At 44.3% G+C, this 23,006-nt stretch overlaps 1 protein-coding gene across 11 annotated transcripts in view; it reads left to right on the forward strand.

Moving 5' to 3' along the window:
• The first annotated feature begins 187 nt into the window (after positions 1-187).
• il15ra (interleukin 15 receptor subunit alpha) overlaps positions 188-23,006 on the forward strand; it is a 29,973-nt gene continuing 7,154 nt past the window's right edge. For 5 of the 11 annotated variants that reach the window (XM_079294946.1, XM_079294950.1, XM_079294949.1 and 2 more), the window contains exons 1-6: positions 188-352; positions 1,654-1,869; positions 3,194-3,241; positions 3,359-3,406; positions 22,704-22,751; positions 22,869-22,916. In XM_079294946.1, coding sequence (XP_079151072.1) covers positions 247-352; positions 1,654-1,869; positions 3,194-3,241; positions 3,359-3,406; positions 22,704-22,751; positions 22,869-22,916 — 514 coding nt within the window. In that variant the 5' untranslated portion in view covers positions 188-246. Of the gene's footprint in view, positions 353-1,653; positions 1,870-3,193; positions 3,242-3,345; positions 3,407-22,703; positions 22,752-22,855; positions 22,917-23,006 lie in introns of all 11 variants that reach the window. The other 6 variants (XM_079294956.1, XM_079294947.1, XM_079294954.1 and 3 more) reach the window with 6 other exon arrangements.

Genomic DNA, 23,006 nt, shown 5'->3' on the forward strand with positions numbered 1-23,006 from the left:
AACATAGCATGTATTATCGTGGTATGCGTTTGTTCGAGTGGAGGAAGAAAACGTCACCCTGCAGCCGAAAAGTGGGCCGGTGTGGGCGTAGGACTGTTACGTTACTACAGACCACGTGATTCACGGCTTTACATATTGGTCCATGGTAAAGAGGAGTGGCACTTAAAGCGAAAGTGAGTGGGACAATTTAAGGAGCGACAGAGCAGTGGGCAGTGATGGTCATGGTTTGCTTGGCGAACATGTTTTATGAAGTCTCCGCAGAGCAGTCAGATGGATCTGGGTTCCCCTTTTGCTTTATTCTCTGTCTGCGTTCTGACGATCTGTCTGCTCGGGGCTGCGCGCTGCTCCAACGGTGAGTGCAAAATATACACACTTTATATTTGATTATGTTCAGAACTCTCTTTAAAGAATATTCATCACTATACGTTCATGTGATCCAAACGGTACTGCAATGTAATAACCATGAACTAACCCAAACCATTCATTGTCGTTTACTTTTTATTGTTATCATCGTAATTATTATTTTAACTTTCGCTCTCAGCCGCTACGGTCTGAGAGGATTTGTTTAGTCTAGTGTGATTAACTGTGATTAGACAAAGCAAACGCATCGATAACAACACAGTAAAAACACAATTCAGTCAATACAAGCAATTAAGAAAACATACAGGCAACACTGCGATAACCAAATAGCCCTATGTGCGTGAAGAAAGTCACACATCAGAAGGAATGCACAGGAATGAAGGCTAATTGTCTAGCTACCTTGAGACTGGTCAGGGGTCAAGGAGAATAAACAGATACTTCATTTTCAGTTCTGCGCCATGTTTTGTTTTTTTGTATGAAATCGAAACTTAGAGACGCAAAAAAAAGAAAAATAGTCCTTTTTTGAACAAACACCTGAAGGAAACTGTGGGATCCTTTTTAAATCTCGGTAAAACAGAGTTTGAAGAGATAACTACTCTTTTGACCTGTGCTAATGTGTTACTGAGTCATCTAGAGATAGATGTACAATAAAACAGTTTGTGGAGTCACAGTAAAGCAAAAGGTTAATAAACCTAATGACGCAGAATCGCCCTGCATAATCCAAGGCAAGGCAAGTTTATTTGTATAGCACATTTCAACAACAAGGTAATTCAAAGTGCTTCACATAAAACCATTAAAAGCATCAAAACATAAGGAAAAGAAAAGGAGATTTAAAAACAATTAAAGAAACAGTGTAAGAAATAAAATTCAGTAGTAAAAAGTAAAGGAGATTTAAAACTAATTGATGTCTCCCTGAGACATTACGCTGCACGCAATCAACCATACACTGCTGCAATTCTGCAATTACTCGCACGCAAACCACGTCTGGAAAAGATCTCTGCCGATCTGCATTTTATTGTGTATGCCTTGCACGAACTCGGTCCCGGAGGAAATGGCGATATATTGTCCACTAGACTAAACGAATCCTCTCAGACCGTAGCGGCCAACAAGACTTATTCACTGACATATTCCACAGCCACTTTTTTTGTAGTTCTAGAGGTGTTTTCCTTTGTTATCTAAAACTAACTAATAATGATGACAATCATAATAATAAAATGAGTGAACCATTTTATTTTTTCTCTTGTTGCTACTTCTGTGTGGACATCTTCATTGTAAATTTTGCCATTCTTCCAGATACAAAACGTTGTCCATGTCCAGAAGTTCCCAAAAGGAATCTAACTCTACCGGTACTTGAAACAGAGAAGTGCTTCAAAATTAACCACACTTTTCGCTACAAGTGCAAAGAAGGAAAAGTGAGGAAGGTGGGAACTTCCGGTTTGATCAAATGCACGGAAACTGACAATGGTCTTGCACATTGGGTACCGCCCGTCCTCAGCCTCAAGTGTATACGTAAGATTTTATTTGTTGTTCGTCTTGATTCACGACATCCACGATCCAGTAGGAAAGCTTTGCGTTTTTCCAGTGATAGGTCCAGGAGATCTGACTTGAAAACATGTAAATACGTTTGGGGTTTGATGTCCCTTTATTGGATCTGAATTCACAAGCAAACAGAAAATGGAAGCAGCTTTTATAATCCAACCCTCAAGTTCAATAACATCCACCAAAATTGAAATCAGAAAGGAGCGATGTGATACACGTCACCTGACTCTAGTGGAAATGTCCCCAGTCATACGAAGTATGTTACTTGGTGGAAGGGGGGGAGGGAGTACTGTATGAGGATTGAAACATTGCTCTATGACAGCAATTTCAAAATGATACTGACTTGATCATCGGGAGATGCGCCGTAATATGTACTTGTCTGTGCAGCACAATGTCTTTGTTGCAACTCAATCGATTTGTACTTAACTGCCAGAGAACATTGTTGTATTGTTCCACTGTGCTGTACACAGTTTGGATTTTGTAAAACAGTTAGGTGGGTTGTGCCTTCGCAAAACTGGATTTTAGTTGTTTTTTTTCTCGTCGCACTGATCAGATAAAATCTTTGGTTTGCTCCATGTGGCGGGCAAAATGTCACACATAGCCGATCCGGTTTAGCTGAAATTTGAGTATGCGAAGTGTCCAGCATGCCAAAAACAATGAATGAATGGATGCACACAACAAGAAATACAAAGAGTGCAAAAAATCAAACCTGCACAGCATTCAAATGTGGATTTTGTATTCAAATGTCCAAGTCATTCAGTACAGCCCTTGTCTTAACACATTAACCACAATATGATAAGCAGACAGAGAACAATAAATAAGAGCATGTATTTTGCACCCCCCCTATGTTATAACCTTAAAATCCATCTTTTCCGTAGACCTTAAAATAACCCCCTACACACGGTGATTGGTTAAGAAGCATCTCTGAAACTCACTTCTAGAGATCGTCAACTCCTGGGCTCCACTAGACCATATGAAAAAATATACCCGACGCATTCTGAGTGCACAAGATGCACTTTGGTCGCAGTGTAGATGTTGTTTTATGCAACGTGTCAGGATTGAATTATGTTCTCTGCATCTTAAATAAATAACTTGATGGTTGGGGAAGATTGTTGAATGTTCAACCAAGTGAGAACATTTTATTTCGGAGATCTGACGAAAATTATTGAAGATACCAAAAGCCTGTGTTTCACACTAAGGGTGTTGGTAGTTGTTTTGTATCTTATTCATACTAAAGATGATATGATTTCAGACGATGAACAAGCTGCTGAGCTTCTTATTCATTGTTTTTCAGCTGACCCACGCAGAACCACAACACAACCACCAGAGAGCACAGCAACAAGTAAGTGGAAGCCCTAACACAACAACTCTAGAATGCATGCGCACTGTAAAGTTGTAAAATGAGCCGGAGAGAAGTATTTGTTTCATATTTATGATTAATAATAGTCTGATCTTGCAGAGGCTCACACTGACATTCCCCATGACTCCACCATTGCCACCACAGTCAGTGAGTTCTTTATCTGCATGAAAAAACTACAATAACACTAATAAACTAATAATAAATAAGTCTGCTACTAATGATGAAACTAAACAGACAATATATCTGTCTATCTGTCTTGTGTTAGTAGTGGTTGTAGTAGTCGTGTTAGTAGTAATGTTTAGAAGCAGCAGCCTTAATAGTTGTAGTCAGTGGCGGCTGGTCAATAGAGGGCAATGGGGCATGGCCCCACCATGAGCCACACAAAAAAAAAAAAAAAAAAAATTATAATTATCATAAATTATACAAATTGTCAATATTTGTGTTTTTGAACTATTGAATGTACCCAGTAATGTGTGTAAGATATGATATCTGCACAAAATATATGCTTTTCCTGCTCGTCCTCTCCGCCTGTGTGCTCTCTGCTCGTGTTGTGAAAATAAAGCTGTCTTTCACACTTAGAGCGGATTTAAGAATGAAACAGAAGCTCTCAGAGGCGTATAGTTATATTAAAGCAATAGATTTATTTATCAACAGAGTTATTCAGCCCAGCAATCAAACAAGCTTGGGTGCTAATGGTTGAACTTCGCAGAGATTCACCATGAGTCACACTTGAACACAGCAGTGTGAAGCTTAATATAGGGTACCTCCCCTTGATGTCCATTTGTCAAAATCAAAGATGCAGGCGTGGCACGTTTGTACGTTATGACACCTGGGTGGAAGCCGTGGACGTCCGTCCACCTTGGCCCCTCCTAGAAGGCGTCTTCTTCTATCAGTGTGTAGTGAAATGTTGCATGAAAGAGGACCTTGAGAAACAAGTTGTCAAGAGTGGATACTACTTAGGGCGTTGTCCCTGAATCTCTCTGTCTATTGTTCCTTCCTTATCTTCTCTAAAGATGGCGGCCTGTTCTTTGTGACGCAGTTAAGCCAGTAATCTTCCACTGTTTCTCCCTTGCCCTAGCGTGTACTGTGTGTATTGTATTAGTGGTTAATAAAGCCTCATAAGGTAATGGTTATTAAAACTACAAATATACTAGTGATTAATTAAACTGTGTATAAGCTAATTGCTACTTAAAGCTGCATATAAGCTAGCTGCTGATTAAGCTGTATATAAGCTAATTTTATCAACAAATCCCTCTCTTGACGTCTGAAGGACGTCACTTTCTTAACCTTCCTACCCTGTTCACACGCTTGTGTCTGCCTCTGCCTCTCCTGACCCTACCAGGCTGTTCTGCTCTTCCCATACTGGGTAAGCTCCATAAGGAGGGGGTGGTGGTGGTTCCTTGGAGAGGGCAGTGGTGATAGGACGGCCAACCAAAGAATGAATACAGGGTATTATACAACATCCACATGAGACCAGTATTGCAATGAACACACCCACTGACACTGCTATTGACAAGATCAGGTGCTTCCATTTTCCAAACATGTTTTCCATCCAATCTCCAAATGGATTGTTCACACCTGATGCTTCCTGCATTTCTTTTGACAGTGCCTTCAGACTATTCAGTGCTTTTGTGACTGAACCGTCCGGCGCAGTGTTGTTGGGGATGATAGTGCAACACAGGTCTCCAAACATTGAGCAAACACCTCCTTTTTCAGCAAGCAACATGTCCAAAGCCATTCTGTTTTGCACAGCAATCAAAGAAGTTGGGGCCAGCTGCTCAGCCAGACCCTCTATTGCATCCCTAGTATGATTAGCCAAACGAAGAACATTGTAATGCACATAATTGATACGATCAACGTTTTTATTCACTGTTATCCATGGAATTATACTCACGATACTCTCAAAACCTGCTGCAATTTGGTCTATCAATTTGTATTCATTAGGCACTCCTCTGGGCACTCCGATTGCATCTATGTAGGTTGGACCTTTGTCCAGACTGAACTCAGTTCCAGCTGCTCTTTTTGCTAAGATATGTCTGCGTCTGCGTTGGGTCAGGTTTTGTACTTTAAATATGGATGCCAGAGTCGTGCAATTTGGTGGAGTAGCCATTTTAGTCATATTTGTCATGCACGCGTATCCTGTTGGGTCAGATTCAGGATATAGTGGTGCTGGTTCGGTGAACATAGCTGATCTAGCTGCAGCACAAGCTATACAGCCACCCATTTTGTTTTTTATAGCATTATCAACAATCCAATTTAACCAAACATTGTCGCTTCCATGTCCTGTAGCTAATTGGATCACCTGTTGGTGGTTGCTGAAAAGTCAAATTACAAATTACAAAACAAATTATCCTGCATTTTGCGTCAGATTACCTCGGACCTCTGCTAGAGGTCTGGACGGCTCAGGTGCTGGGGCACAGTGTGACAGGTGGTGCCAAGGTGCTCCTGCTTTACCTATGACCTGGACCGAGTGTGAAGTAACCTCCTTCACTTCGTACGGCCCTGTCCACCTGGGGTCAGTCCACTTTCTCTTATGAACTTTGACCCTGACCCAGTCACCCTCTCGGATGAGATTTTTTACCTTTTCCTGGTCAGCTGCACTGGTTCGCTGGACCTGTTTGGAGAGAGCCTCCGTGAGAATGATTAATGCAGTCATATATGCCTTCATTTCAACTTGCTGCACATCTAAGGCAGGAATATGACTACCGTTTCTTGGAGGACCAGGCATTTGCCTCCCTGTCATTAACTCATGTGGTGAAAAATGCGTCTCATTTCCTTTTGCGCTCCTCATTGCCATTAGAGCTAGTGGTAAAATTTCAACCCATGTCAGCTTTGATGCTACACATGTCTTCGCTATTTTCGATTTTAGCGTCTGATTTGCCCTCTCTACCAGTCCTTGTGACTGTGGATGATACACTGATCCATACCTATGTATGATTCCTAGTCCGGCTTCAACTTCCTGCAAATGCTTATTACTGAAATGTGAACCATTATCGGACCTTATGCATCTAGGAACACCATAGCGAAGTATCAGTTCTGTTTGCAGCCACTTTATTACTGTCTGTGCGTCTTCTCTTTTAGTTGGGATTGCCTCCACCCACTTTGAGAATCTGTCCACCATTACCAAGATGTACCTTTTTCCTTGTACTCTGTTTTCATGTCCCATGTCAGTAAAGTCTATGCTGATGTCTTGGAAGCAGGCTGATGGTACAGGATAAGAGCCCATAGGTGTTTTGTACGGTTTCTTCACATTGTGATCCCCACAGGTGGTGCATTCGTCGCAGAAGAGGGACACCATACTTTCCATGTGTGGATGCCACCACAATACTTGCATTCTTTGCAATGTTCTTTTCTTTCCTTCATGCGTGCCTCTGGTATCAGTGAGACACACAATTCTGCTGGTGCTACCACTCTGCCATCATGGGATCTCCAAAGTCCACTTTCTCCTTTTGTTGCTCCTCTTCTTTAGCAGCTTCATCTGCCATGTCGTTTCCCACACTTATTCTGGTCCTTGCTTTACCATCATGTCCTTTGCATTTCATGATTGCCACTCTTTTTGGTAGCTTCATAGCTTCCACCAGTGCCATGATTTCTTGCTTGTGTTTGATGGGTGCGTCCATTGATGTCGTGTATCCTCTTCTTCGCCACATGGGCCCATCAACGTGAGCTGCTCCATGTGCGTAAGCAGAATCTGTGAAGATGTTTACTGATTTTCCTTCTGCTATTATCAAGGCTTGTATGAGCGCTTCGACTTCTGCTAGTTGCGCTGATGCTGGTTGAGGTAGGATACCTCCTGCTACTATTGCGTGTTTCATATCTTCGAATTGTCTCTCCACAGCATAGGATGCTGTGTTTCCTTCATCTCCTTTGTAGCAACATTCGTCCTGTTTCATAGACAATATGTGCTCTTGTGCATTCTTTTTTTTTTTTGAATTTTCGATTTTCTTGCAGCTCCGAATGTGAATTCTTTGCTTAGGAGGATTCTTTGATGAGTCTCTTTCTCCCCCTTTTTTCTGATACAAAACTGCATTTACCATCCCTCCTTTTTGTTCAGAAACATCTAGGTGGAAAGGGAGTGAATAGTCAATTCTTGAAGTGCCGATGCATGTGACAGAGTCTGCGTGAGAATGGTGAACACATCTTCTGCTTCTTGTGTTCAAACTAGTGGGGCTGAGGTGTTTCATGATGGAGGATGCTTTCTCTGTGGGCTGTGGGCTGTGGGCTGTGGGATGTGGGTTGTGGGCTGTGGGTCGCTTGATGAGAGAGTGCGACCCAGGAAAGTGACTTGTCTCCTACATGTTTGGACCTTGGTTTTCTTTTGAGGCTAATAGTTGCAGCAGTGTCTTCACTAATATGCAATATAAAAAGTCTGAATGCAGTATTCCCAAATGTCCACCAGAGGGAGCCAAAGCTCCTGTCCACTGTTCTTGTAGCAGTTCCTGAAGTGGCCACAGAAAGAGCCAAAACTCATGTCAAATGTCCTTCGAAATCAGTACAGTTCTAAACTCATTTTGAGGTCTCTGTGTGAATAGATAAAAAAGAAACTCTTCTCCCACTCTAAGATGGCAGTTTTATGCCCTAATCTGATGGTTTAAGCAAGCCGTTACTTTCAGGGTCACTGTTTCTGTTCCTATCGTACGAAAGGATGACGGAATGCCCCTTTCGGCATTTTTGACCTACATACAGTGACCTCACAACTCCGCAATATAAGCTTTACAAGTATAACGCATATTATTTAACAGTGAATGAATATATTTTATTTACAAATCCCCCTTTTCACCCCTGCTAGGTGTGAACTTCTATGTTTTTTTTGGAATTACTCATTCAATGGCTGTAACTCTATGGTTTAGGTCTCTATCATCTGGATCAGAAGTTAGTGGGGGTGCTTTGTCTAGTACGGGTGTGTGTGTCTGATGCGGGGATGGAGAGGGAAGAGGGGCAGTTGAATTAGATAGGTGCTGGTGTGTGTGTGTTACGTGGTTTCGAATTTCTCAGATTAGTATGGCAACTATATGCCCATAAACCCCCCCTTTTTAGTTTCCTTCAGCTCTCTGTCCTTGCAGTCGGACACAATCCAAGGCTGCACTGTTCTTTCTTATCAGGAAAGCTCACACTCCTTAATATTCTCACAGTCTGTCTGGCTGAATGAATGCTCGCTGTGTTTCCGCAATAAACTTTGCTAACGGTCCCTAGGGAACACAATTTTCCAATAAATCAGTAGTTTTTTAACTACGCCAGTAAAACTGACACTTATTATTAACCCTCTGCTGTCTCTCAGTCTATTCTAATGTTTTTTATGTTCGTGTGTGATTGCAGAGTGTGCGTCTTCATATGTGTTTTCTGCTCAACCGTCCGTCAATCTTGTGATAAGCACACGAACATCTGCAGCACCACAACTCAAAACCTCAGCATATGATGTGATAAGCACATGAACATCTGAAACAACTCGACTGTAGCTCTCAGCTGTCTCTCTCTCATATGTACGCTTCAAACATTCACTTTCATTCAAACAAAATTGCAACACACTGCCATTTTTGAAATGCGCACAGATCACAAATACGGTAAAGGAATATCTTTACAAATACAGTCAAACAAATAAACAAAAATTAAAACATACACGCACGGTCCTCGAAGGACGTGGACATTATACTCAAACACTCAATCGACCATACACAGCCGTGATTCCACAAATAATCGCACACAGACCTCGACAGGAAAAGTCTATTGACCTCTATTTATTCAAACTCAGCAAACAGACTGTGTACCGCTGACCTCTCGACCACGATACAAATGAAAAACAAATGCTTTTTCAGCAAACAAACACAGTCAGATTATAATCGATTCTTTCCCTATCTTACACACAAAAGAAACATGCATCACTACGGCCGCTGCTTATTGTCAAATACAATGTTACAGCCGGGATCTGATCCCAGGCCTACCGCGTGGAAGACTGTTATGTTATCCACTACACCATCAGTGCGGCACATCAACAACACAATTTAACACACTTTTAAGTAACCCAGGGCTCTGAGGCCCTTTCCGCTTTCGGGTTTAACTTCGTCCGTTATTAACGACACACCGATACAATTAAATTCTGTGCTCTCGTCCAGAAACTCCGTCGAGGAAACTCTAAGCAGAGTAACACTATTTTCCACTGAACGCCACACACGAGTTAATGTCCTAAGACTCGATGTTCTCAATACGGGAATTCCACAGTCAATTTTTCTCAATACCGTTTATCAATGACAGCAATGACATATACATATATCCCCGTCATGTTATGCAATTTCTTCGTAGCCCAAGACGTCTTATAATTACGTTAAAGATTACGCTTTATTTGTGGCAGGAATTTGAGCGCGCCGTGCGAGGCACGTGACAGCGACAGAAAAGGCGCGCGACCGCGTCTCACACTACTTCACTCTACGCTGCCACAAAAACGTCATTTTTCGCCTTTTATCTAACGTCTTCTGCTGGACTCATTCACACATATGTACAGACCCCCAAATTGCTGGGCTGAATAACTCCGCCGCTGTGTGTTTACTCTTTACAATACTTTTATGACTATGCAATACGCACAGTTCGGTCAGTCCGATAAAATTTAGATTATGTCTATGAATACAATATGCAGAATTCAGTTAAATAGGTTTCTGCCTACCTGTTAGATGTGCCGGCACTATCAGACTGTTCCCGAACTGCAGGCACGACCTGGTGGCAAATACCAGGGCTCCCAGCCTCCGGGGAGACTCGCATTTTGTTTCTGAAATCACAGATAGAGAGGTCGGTTAACATTCCAATCCGATTTGCTCTGTATCAAACTTGCCCGCATTCTCCACCAATTTGTTGTGAAAATAAAGCTGTCTTTCACACTTAGAGCGGATTTAAGAATGAAACAGAAGCTCTCAGAGGCGTATAGTTATATTAAAGCAATAGATTTATTTATCAACAGAGTTATTCAGCCCAGCAATCAAACAAGCTTGGGTGCTAATGGTTGAACTTCGCAGAGATTCACCATGAGTCACACTTGAACACAGCAGTGTGAAGCTTAATATAGGGTACCTCCCCTTGATGTCCATTTGTCAAAATCAAAGATGCAGGCGTGGCACGTTTGTACGTTATGACACCTGGGTGGAAGCCGTGGACGTCCGTCCACCTTGGCCCCTCCTAGAAGGTGTCTTCTTCTATCAGTGTGTAGTGAAATGTTGCATGAAAGAGGACCTTGAGAAACAAGTTGTCAAGAGTGGATACTACTTAGGGCGTTGTCCCTGAATCTCTCTGTCTATTGTTCCTTCCTTATCTTCTCTAAAGATGGCGGCCTGTTCTTTGTGACGCAGTTAAGCCAGTAATCTTCCACTGTTTCTCCCTTGCCCTAGCGTGTACTGTGTGTATTGTATTAGTGGTTAATAAAGCCTCATAAGGTAATGGTTATTAAAACTACAAATATACTAGTGATTAATTAAACTGTGTATAAGCTAATTGCTACTTAAAGCTGCATATAAGCTAGCTGCTGATTAAGCTGTATATAAGCTAATTTTATCAACACTCGTCCTCTCAGCCTGTGTGCTCTCTGCTCGTGCTCTCTGTCTGTGTGCACGACACTCTGAGAACGCGCAGCTTGGGGGGCCTGATAGTTTTGGCCCAAAAGAGATGGGTCTATGAAGCAGTTTAGCCAATTGCTGATTCAAGATATCAATGAGTGACATACAATTTAGCCAATCAGCGCCCTCAAATAGATTCAGCTTGGGGCCAGAACGATCTGGCCCATAGCTGCGCGTTCTCGTCAGGAGAAGTCTCTACAGGCGAGCACTCCTCCTCCAAGACCCGTTTGAGAGGAGAACTTTGAGGAGATTCTGCAGCCAAAGAGCTGATATCAGATCAGCCTGACCTCACAATCAGACAGCAGACTCGCGCGAAAGGGAAGCAGTACATGCGGAGCTTCTGTAATAGCTGTACACCAGACAGGTTTGGCTAGCTGGATGACGTCATGCTAATAACTTATTTAACTTTTTAAAACAACGGGGACGGATCCAGCACGGACAGTTACAGGAGTGAGGGATGAGGAGGTAAGGAAACATGAGAACACCAGGACACACAAGCTACATATGAGACAAAGTGAACATCTTTTCTTCTACATAGTTGTCCTCAGTCTCATCTGCTTAACTTGGTCATGGAGGCATCAACATGTAATAGAGATGTTAAATTAACAGTGAAAACTCATCATAGCTTAATTTAACATCAGCATTCATAATTACACTTCATGTTTACTTCTCCTGATCTTTACCTACTGTAACAAGGTCCATAGGGGCATCTCAATAAATAAACATGTTATATTATATTATATAAGTGCTATTTACTGATTGTTTTTGTGTTGGAATACATGTTAAATATTTAACTGCCAAGTAATAATGCGTGTTTGATACTTACATTTTTTTTTGCATTAAATCATACTGGGATGTTTGCTGAAATTGATAGGATGGCCCTACCTAGAACATTCTCCACCAGCCGCCACTGGTTGTAGTACTTCTACTCGTAGGAGTAATGCTGTATTCACATGGAATCAGTCAAAACACCTTCTGGACCGCACCGGAAAAACTAACCAACAGTCCGACGGAATGGCAGGTTGATATGTTGCTATAGAGAGGAGAAGCCCCTCCTCTTCCGGTGTACCCCATGGGACCTTATTTCAGAAAAAAAACATGTCGGGTCGTCAACATCAAGAGACAAATATTTTTTTGATCTTGTTTAAATCGTGGCAGAAATTACACATATGATGTTTGGCAATTTACAATGTAATTTTCCAAGTTAATAAAGCGGCTGAGCGCCGCTATGTTGGAGTTCACCCCGGAGAACAAGAGGCTCCATGCGCCTACGGGTTGCGGGGAGCAAGGCTCTGACTGTTGTTTGTGCTTCTGCACCAGGCAGTAGTTCGGAGTATGCGGCCTTCTTAGAGTCGGTGGGAGGGGCCGCCTGCCGACTCCATAGTTCTCCTGGGGGACTTCAACGCGTACATGGGCAATGACGGAGAAACCTGGCAGGGGGTGATTGGAGGAACGGATTGCCTGATCTGAACCCGAGTGGTGTCTCGCTATTGAACTTCTGCGCTTGAATTGGATCAGATGGCAGGGTAGCTGGCTGGAAAGACCTGGCAAGCCCAAACGTGTAGTGAGGGTGAACTGGGAACGTCTGGCGGAGGATCCTGTCCGGGAGGTCTTTAACTCCCACCTCCGGAAGAGCTTCTCACACATCCTGAGGGACATGGAATCCGAGTAGACCATGTTCAAAGCCTCTATTGTGGACGCGGCCGCTAGGAGTTGTGGTCGGAAGGACATCGGTGCCTGTCGTCGCGGCAACCCGAGAAGCCGGTGGTGGACACCGGAGGTGAGGGAAGCCGTCAAGCTGAAGAAGGAGGTCTTTTGGGCCTGGTTGGCTCAGGGGTCTCCTGGAGAGGAGGCAGTGCCTGAAGACTTGGAGGGGGGCGCACCCATATCCCTGGCGGAGGCCGATACGGTAGTCAAAAAGCTCCTTGGTGGCAAGGTGCTAGTGGTGGATGAGATCCGCCCTGAGATGCTGAAGGTGCTGGACACTGTTGGGCTGTATTGGCTGACACGCCTCTTCAATGTTGCTTGGAGGTCGGGATCAGTGCCCATGGACTGGCAGACCGGGGTGGTGGTGGTTCCCATTTTCAAAAAGGGGGACCGGAGAGTGTGCTCGAAATATCGGGGTATCACACTACTCAGCGTCCCGGGGAAGGCTTACGCCAGGGTGCTGGAAAGGAGGCTCCGACCGTTTGTCGAACCTCGGATTCAAGAGGAGCAGTGCGGATTCTGTCCCGGCCGTGGAACAGTGGACCAGCTCTTTACACTCGCAAGACTACTGGAAGGGTCCTGTGAGTTTGCCCAACCAGTCTACATGTGCTTTGTGGACTTGGCGAAGGCTTTCGACCGGGTCCCTCAGGGGTTTTTGTGTGGGGTGCTGCGGGATTATGGGGTGCTGGACCCGTTGCAACGGGCCATCTGGTCTCTGTACGACTGCAGTAGGAGCTGTGTTCGTATTCTCAGATGATGCGGTCCTGTTGGCCTCCTCGGATCGTGACCTCCAGCATTCACTGGGGCGGTTTTCAGCCGAGTGTGAAGCGGCACCTCCAAATCTGAGGCCATGGTGCTCTGCCGGACACCGGTGGATTGCTCCCTCTAGGTGGGGACGGAGTGCCTACCGCAAGCGAAGGAGTTCAATTATCTCTGGGTCTTGTTCACGAGTGAGGATGGAGTAAGATGGAGCAGGAGATCGACAGGCGGATCGGTGCGGCTGCAGCAGCAAAGCAGGCGCTGCAGCGGACCGTATTGGTGAAGAGGGAGCTGAGCCGGAAGGCGAAGCTCTGAATCTACCGGTCGGTCTACGTTCCGACCCTCACCTATGGTCACGAACTCTGCGTCATGACCGAAAGAACAAGGTCGCGGCTACAAGCGGCCGAAATTAGTTTCCTCCGTAGGGTGGCCGGGCTCAGCCCGCTCAGAGATAGGGTAAGGACTTCAGACATCAGGAGGGAACTTGGAGTTGAGACGCTACTCCATCGCATCGACGATCCAGTGGGAAAGCTTTGCCTTTTTCTAGTGATAGGTCCAGGGGATCTGACTTGAAAACATGTAAATACATTTGGGGTTTGATGTCCCTTTATTGGATCTGAATTCAGAAGCAAATCCAAAATGGAAGCAGCGATGTGAGAAACGTCGGATCACCCGCACTCTTGGCAGCATCAGCAAGTGGGAAGTCATCCCCCTCTGGGGCCTTCTCTTTAGCCCTTTAAAAAACTATTGATCGACCTTGATGAGAGAGTGCAGTCGCTTTGCTGCTTGCTCTTGCCTCTGCTTGCATTTTCTTGCTTCACTTGGCCAGATATATCACATATATCTTGCCAGATATATCACATATATCACTCTTCAACATTTGAGTGAAGACAAATCCAGAAGTCGTCGAGCTATTTGGATTGTTGGCTAAAGCTAAGTAGCAGCAAAATGCCTCCTTTCTCCACGGATGACTACTACAAACTCCTACAGAAGATTGCAGTCTTGGAAACAAAAATCTACAGACTAGAAGTAAACGCGGAAGTAAATGGACTGTGTGGGAATGATACCACTCTACCATGGACTCAAAACACTGGACAAATGCAAGCTAAGACACAGCTAACTAGCATAACCAGGTCTACCAAGAAACAGGAGGCGAGAGCAGATAATGAATCTTATGCGACTGACTGGCCTGCACTAGCACACGGGCAGAACTCCTCCTCAACCCCTGCACCCAGACGGACAAAGCCAAGGACAGCTAAGGAAAGTAAAACCTGCAAAATACCTCCACAACAACCAAGCCTACAACTTCAAAACAGATTTGCTCCATTGTCGCAGGATCATAAATCTCCATCTGATGACCTGGATAAGCAGCTATCTCCTCAAAGCGGGGTAAGAACTGAGAGTAAATGTGAGAAAAGGCTGCAGGCAAAGCTAATGACTGGGCCTGAGACTCTGATTGTTGGTGACTATGCTGTAAAAGATGTCAGAAAACTGTGCAGCAAGAACACCAAAATACTCTGCTTTCCGAAAGATATGGTCTCTGACATGAGAGACAAATTCCTGGACATCGTGGCTGACTATCCCACAGCGAAAAACATCATCGTGCATACAGGAAGCTGTGATATTGTGAAACAACAGTCTGAAGTTCTAAAGCGAGACTATATTGATCTGTTAAACACAGTCAGCTCTGTCAAGGCTGAGGTGTTTATCAGTGGCCCTCTTCCACCAGTCAGAGGAGGAGATGAAGGATTCAGCAGGCTGTTTGCACTGAACAGATGGCTGTCAACTGCATGTGCTGACCATTCAGTACATTTTATCAACAATTTCTACCTTTTCTGGGAGCGCAGACATCTTTTTACAGCGCATGGAATTGGCCTGAACACGTCAGGGGTAAAACTGTTTACCTCAAACCTGTTTTTCTCCCTGCGTCACCCGTCTGTCCCTACTGCCAAGGACACGATACAAGAGGAGTCTAAACAAGAGATAACCACACAGCATCGCCATGGAGACCTTACGGGAAGGATGCCCCCGCCTAACGACAGCCAAAAGGAGGAGTCTCCAACCACATCATCAGGGACCGCCTTCGCCTCCGGTCTCCCACTTTCCCCACCCTTCCTAGACGAGGAGTCATTACCTCCCTCCCCAGCACCTACTTCCACCCCCCAAATTCCATCCAGGTCCCTTTCCTCTCTCACACTCTCCACATCCTCCCCCCACCTGGAGTTCACTGACCACATGAAAGAGCTGGTCATTGCTGGGACCAAACACACTCCTCCCCACACAACCATCTTCTGTCTCCCCTACATGATAACGGAAATAATTTATATCTTCTGGGTCCAGGCTACAAGGCTAATGACACCAATGACTCTCTCCAGGAAAAGTCAGGGCCCTGTATGCAGCTAGCCGCTTCAATTCCTGTCTTGCAAGTTTATAGAAAAAGAAAGGTGAGGCTGCGAAGAAACAACAGTAAACATGCAAACTTATCAAACTTAGCATACATTCCTCGTCAGCCTGTCCAAATAAATTAGGCAAAGACAGTTTTAACCACATTAAACCTAGCTTTATTAAATGTCAGGTCTCTGTCAGGAAAAACAATTTTAATCAATGATTTTATTGTTAGGCACAAACTGGACATTTTGTTTTTAACTGAAACTTGGTTAAATCAAGATAACAGTGCAGCTGTTCTTATTGAATCAACACCTCCCAACTTCAGTTTCATGAGTGAAACAAGAGCGCATAAGAAAGGAGGTGGAGTTGCTGTTTTATTTAATGATTCTCTTCAATGCAAGCAGATGCCCTTTGGTCATTTTAGTTCTTTTGAATATCAAAGTTCAAAGTTCAAAGTAGCTTTTATTGTCAATTCTTGCATGTCAGGACATATAAGGAATCGAAATAACGTTTCCCACTCTCCCACGGTGGAACATAAAGTGCAGCACAACACATAAAACATAAAACACTTCCTAGGCTAAGTGAAGACAGATATCCTAGTTAAAACATATACTATACTACAATAAAACATTCAATACACATAAAAACGGGAAAAGTGGGCAATTAATGTAATAAATAATTAATAATGTAGGGGCAGGTGGGCAATTGATATAATAATGATGGGAAAATGGGCAATTAATATAATACTGTGTGTGTATGTGTGTGTGTGAAAAGTGGGCAATAAATATAATATAAATATAAATATGAGTACATATTTACAGTACTTCTGTACTTTCAGCTTCAGCTTCCCTCAGGCTGGAGGATATGATTGGGGGGAGTGAGGGGAGAGAGTTCAGTGTCCTGACAGCTTGGTGGGTAAAACTGTTCTTTAGTCTGGTGGTGCGGCAGCGGAGGCTCCTGTACCTTCTTCCAGAGGGTAGGAGGCTGAACAGACTATGTGCAGGGTGACTGGTGTCGCTTGCAATTTGAATGGCTTTCCGGGTGAGGCGGGTGGTGTATATTTCCTGTAACGAGGAGAGTGGGGCACCGATGATCTGTCCGGCTGTCTTTACAATGCGTTGGAGTGCTTTCCTGCTGTGTTGGGTGCAGCTACCACCCCACACAGTGATGCAGCTGGATAGGATGCTTTCAATGGTGCCCCTGTAAAATGATGTCAGCACTGATGTGGGGGCTTTTACTCTCTTCAGCTTGCGAAGGAAGTAGAGGCGCCGCTGGGCTGTCTTTGCCAGTGATGCGCAGTTGGTGGCCCAGGAGAGGTCGTCAGTGATGTGCACCCCCAGGAATTTGGTGCTTTCTACTTGCTCCACAGCAGCACCATCGATGGTCAGTGGCAGGTGTACAGTGTGGCGTCTCCTGAAGTCAACAACAATCTCCTTAGTTTTGGTGACATTCAGCAGGAGATTGTTGTCGCTGCACCACGTGGTCAGAAGGTTGACCTCCTTCCTATAGTTGGTCTCATTGTTCTTGGTGATGAGACCAACCAGAGTGGTGTCGTCTGCGAACTTCACCATGTGATTGGTGCTGTATGTAGGTTCGCAGTCGTGAGTCAGCAGGGTGAAGAGCAGGGGGCTGAGCACACAGCCTTGTGGGGCCCCAGTGCTTAGGGTGATGCTGCGTGAGGTGTTGTTGCCGACACGTACTGCTTGTTGCCTCTCACTGAGGAAGTCCAGGACCCAATTGCACAGTGGGGTGTTGAACCCCAGCTGGTCCAGTTTGCAGATGAGTTGTTGTGGGATTATGGTATTAAATGCTGAGCTGAAGTCTATGAAAAGTATTCTTACATACGAGTCTGCTTTTTCTAGGTGGGTGAGGGCTGGGTGGAGAGCAGAGCAGATTGCGTCCTCTGTGGAACGTTTTGCTCTGTATGCAAACTGAGAGGGATCCATGGTGGGGGGGAGGATGGACTTGATGTGGGCCATGACTAGCCGTTCAAAACACTTCATAATGATGGGGGTCAGTGCCACGGGGCGATAGTCATTGAAGCAGGATGGAGCCGGTTTCTTGGGTACAGGTATGATGATGGAGGTTTTGAGGTGTGATGGGACAGCAGCTTGACTCAGAGAAGTGTTGAAGATAACAGTGAAGATATCTGTTAGCTCCTCTGCGCAGTCCCTTAGTGTGCGGCCTTGGATGTTGTCTGGGCCTGTTGCTTTTCGGGGATTGATGGTGGAGAGTGCTCTTTTCACACTTGCAGCAGACAGGCACAGGGCCTGGTCGTGGGGGGAGGGTGAGGTTTTCTGTGGGCTAGTGGTGTTTGTTGATTCAAACCGTGCGAAGAAGCTGTTGAGGTCGTTCAGCAGAGAGATGTTGTCATCACAGGTCTGTGAAGCAGGCTTGTAGTCCGTTATGGTCTGGATGCCCTGCCACAGGCTGCGTGTGTCTCTGCTGTCCTTGAAGTGGTTGATGCTTTTTTCAGAGTAGTCCTGTTTTGCTTTTCTAATGCCCCGGGACAGGTTGGCTCTCGCTGTTTTCAGGCCATTTCTATCTCCGGCATTGAAGGCTTTGTCTCTGGCCCGCAGCAGCTGATGGACGGCCCCTGTCAGCCAAGGCTTCTTGTTAGCCCTAGTGGTGATGGTCTTTTTAGCCGTTACATCATCTGTGCATTTCCGGATGTAGGAAAGAATAGTGTCTGTGAGCTCCTCATTGTCTATATTGTTATTGTACGTGGCTGCATGTTTGAACATGTCCCAGTCTGTTGTAGCGAGACAGTCCTTGAGAGCAGATCTTGATCCTTCGGGCCACACTGTGATCTCTTTTCGAACCGGTTTTTTCACTCTCACTCTGGGCCTGTATGCTGGCGTTAGCATAACAGTGAGGTGGTCAGAGAGTCCAATGTGGGGGAGAGGGGTGGCCTTGTATGCTCCTTTAAGTGAAGTGTAGACTAAATCCAGGATGTTTTTCTCCCTTGTTGGGAATTTTACATGCTGGTAGAGATTTGGAAGAACAGTCTTAAGGTTTGCATGATTAAAATCTCCTGCGACGACAATGAAACCATCCGGGTGAGCCGTCTGTTGTTCACTGATAGCATGATGCAGTTCACAGAGTGCCGCACTCCTGTCACTGTTGTTGGAGGTTGGAGGGATATATACTGCAACTAGCAAGACTGCATTAAATTCCCTCGGCAGGTAGAAAGGACGGCACTTTATGATCATAAACTCCACCCGTGGTGAACAGTGTCTGCATACTACCACAGCGTCTCGGCACCACACGTCACGTATGTAGACACACACGCCCCCGCCTCTTTGTTTACATCCGTTAGCATGGGCCCTGTCCGCCCGATAGCATGTTAGCTCATCGAGTTGCACAGCGGAGTCCGGGATATTGTCATTTAGCCATGTTTCAGTAAAAACAAGCACACAGCAGTTACTCACTGTCCTATTTCCTGACCTCAGCAGTCGTATGTGGTCCATTTTGTGGTCCAGAGACCGTACGTTAGCCAGGATGATGGATGGTATGGCTGGACGAGTAGGGCTAGCCGCTAGCCTAGCTCGGATACCTCCGCGTTTACCCCTCTTCTGCTTCCTCGCACACCGTTTCCGATGTCTCTTTACCGGGGCTGTGGTCGCAGTAGAGTCCGATGTGGTCACGGGCTGGTGAGGTAGTCTCCTTACCGGGGCTGTGGTCGCCGTGTTAGAGTACGACGTGGCCCCGGGCTGGCGGAGTAATCCGAGTTCCCCGATGATGGACTCTATTGAAGTGTCCAAAGTATAGTGAAGCTTGCTGATGTTTAGCAGAGCCTGTTGATTGTATTTATACTCCAACGTAGACAGACGAGACGAACATGACAAACTTTCTGACGGACTCTTATTAAATAAACAAACCACTGCATTGTCGGAGGAGCGAGAGGTCGCTGCGACTACGCGCGCCGCCATCTTGCTGTCTGTGGCTCTGAATTCCACTCAAGCTTTATTCCTAAACATTTACAGACCACCTAAATACTGTGCAACCTTCTTTGATGAGTTTACTGAACTGCTGTCTGTAATCTGTATTGATTTTGACTGTGTTGTTATTGTTGGTGATTTTAATATCCATGTTGATAATCCCCAGGACAGAGAGTCTATAGAACTATGTGGTGTCCTTGATAACTATGATCTGACTCAGCATGTGACAGGACCCACCCACAACAGGGGGTACACTCTGGACCTAATCATCACCAAAGGTGTAAACATTTCCAAGGTTGCTGTGACTGATGTTGCACTCTCTGATCATTTCTGTGTTTTCTTTGAGAGTGCAATCTCCTTGCACACAAATGTCCAAACCAAGGTTGTGACAAAGCGTTACATCTCTGAAAACACCAGTGAACTATTTATTCAGAAGTTCTCCTCCACACCAGCCCTCTCTTGCCTCTCAGTCAATGAGCTTGTAGATGGCTTCAATTTTAAAGTTAAAAATATTATTGATGCCATTGCACCCACTAAAGTGAAGGTTGTCTCGGGTAAGCAAAGATCTCCTTGGAGAAATGCTACGTTGGTCAAAATGGAGAAACGAGAGTGTCGGAAAGCTGAGCGCAGGTGGCGAAAAACTAATCTCCAGGTTCACTGTGACATCTATAAAGAGAGACTTCGCAATTATAATTTGGAACTTAGAAATGCAAGGCAGTCATTCTTCTCTGACATCATAACCAAAAACAAGAACAATACACGCGCCTTATTTGCTACCGTCGACAGGCTAACAAACCCTCCAGTGTCGGTAGCTGCTGAACTCCAATCGACCTGGGCATGCAATCAATTTGCCTCCTTTTTTACTGACAAAATTCAGAAAATTAGACAAGCAGTCAGTGCCTCCACACCAACCACAGGATATGTGTTGTCCCGATCTCTGAATAACATCCATTCAAATATCATGACACAATTTCATTCAATCGACCGTAGAAGCCTAGAAGACATTATACAACATCTGAAGTCATCCTCCTGCTGCTTGGATATTCTACCAACACACTTTTTCAAAAATATTTCAAACTGCATGACCACTGATCTCTTACAAATTGTAAACACATCCCTTCTCTCAGGTGTCTTCCCACAAGCCCTAAAAACTGCAGTTATTAAACTGCTCCTAAAGAAGGCTAGTTTAGACTCCGCAACGATGAAAAATTATAGGCCAATATCAAACCTCCCATTTTCAAGGTTCAATACTGGGGCCTCTTCTGTTCAACATCTACATGCTTCCACTAGCTCAGTTTATGGAAAGCAACAAAGTGTGTTATCATAATTATGCAGACGACACACAAATCTACATAACTATGTCACCAGGGGACTATAATCCCATACAAGGGCTGGGTAACTGCATTGAACAAATCAACAACTGGATGTGCCAGAATTTTCTTCAATTAAACAAAGATAAAACAGAAGTAATTGTTTTTGGTACCAAGGATGAACAATTGAAAATCACCGCTCAGCTTCAATCACTGATGTTAAAACCCACAAACCAAGCCAGAAATCTAGGTGTAGTTATGGATTCAGACCTCAACCTGAACAGCCATATCAAGACAATTACAAAATCAGCCTACTATCACCTGAAGAATATATCAAGGATTAGAGGACTTATGTCTCAACAGGAATTGGAAAAACTTGTCCACGCATTTATCTTCAGCAGACTGGACTACTGTAACGGTGTGTTTACAGGTCTCTGTAAAAAGTCTGTCAGGAAGCTGCAGCTGATTCAGAACGCTGCAGCTCGAGTCCTCACTAAGACCAGGAGGGTGGATCACATCACTCCAGTTCTGATGTCTTTGCACTGGCTTCCTGTCCAACAAAGAATTGACTTTAAAATGCTACTGTTGGTTTACAAAGCACTGAATGGTTTAGGACCAAAATACATCTCTGATCTGCTGCTACCTTATGAACCATCCCGACCCCACCGGTCTACTTTCTGTTCCCAGAGTCAGAACTAAACATGGAGAAGCAGCGTTCAGTTTTTCTGCTCCACATATCTGGAACAAAGTCCCAGAAAGCTGCAGGTCTGCTGAGACCCTCAGCTCATTTAAATCAAGATTGAAGACTTTTCTGTTTGCTGCTGCCTTTAATTGAACCACATTCAATTCATATATTAATCAATTTCCTGCATTTCTGCATTTTACTACTGTATTTTATTTCTTACACTGTTCTTAATTGCTGTTAAATCTCCTTTTCTTTTGCCTTATGTTTTGATGCTTTTAATGGTTTTAAAAGAACTGCACAATATATCGCCATTTCCTCCGGGACCGAGTTCGTGCAAGGCGTACACTATAAAACGCAGATCGGCAGAGATCTTTTCCAGACGTGGTTTGTGTGCGAGTAATTGCAGAATTGCGGCAGTGTATGGTTGATTGTGTGCAGCGTAATGTCTCAGGGAGACATCAATTATTGTTTCAATGTATGTTTTAAATCTCCTTTACTTTTTACTACTGAATTTTATTTCTTACACTGTTTCTTTAATTGTTTTTAAATTTCCTTTTCTTTTGCCTTATGTTTTGATGCTTTTAATGGTTTCATGTGAAGCACTTTGAATTACCTTGTTGTTGAAATGTGCTATACAAATAAACTTGCCTTGCCTTGCCTTGCCTTTAGGAGCTCTTTATGAAGCACATCTGAAATTCACTTCTGGAGATCGTCAACTCCTGGGCTCCACTAGACCATATGAAAAAATATACCCGACGCATTCTGAGTGCACAAGATGCACTTTGGTCGCAGTGTAGATGTTGTTTTATGCAACGTGTCAGGATTGAATTATGTTCTCTGCATCTTAAATAAATAACTTGATGGTTGGGGAAGATTGTTGAATGTTCAACCAAGTGAGAACATTTTATTTCGGAGATCTGACGAAAATTATTGAAGATACCAAAAGCCTGTGTTTCACACTAAGGGTGTTGGTAGTTGTTTTGTATCTTATTCATACTAAAGATGATATGATTTCAGACGATGAACAAGCTGCTGAGCTTCTTATTCATTGTTTTTCAGCTGACCCACGCAGAACCACAACACAACCACCAGAGAGCACAGCAACAAGTAAGTGGAAGCCCTAACACAACAACTCTAGAATGCATGCGCACTGTAAAGTTGTAAAATGAGCCGGAGAGAAGTATTTGTTTCATATTTATGATTAATAATAGTCTGATCTTGCAGAGGCTCACACTGACATTCCCCATGACTCCACCATTGCCACCACAGTCAGTGAGTTCTTTATCTGCATGAAAAAACTACAATAACACTAATAAACTAATAATAAATAAGTCTGCTACTAATGATGAAACTAAACAGACA

This window comes from Melanostigma gelatinosum, assembly GCF_949748355.1.
Source record: "Melanostigma gelatinosum genome assembly, chromosome: 22".
NCBI lineage: Eukaryota > Metazoa > Chordata > Actinopteri > Perciformes > Zoarcidae > Melanostigma > Melanostigma gelatinosum.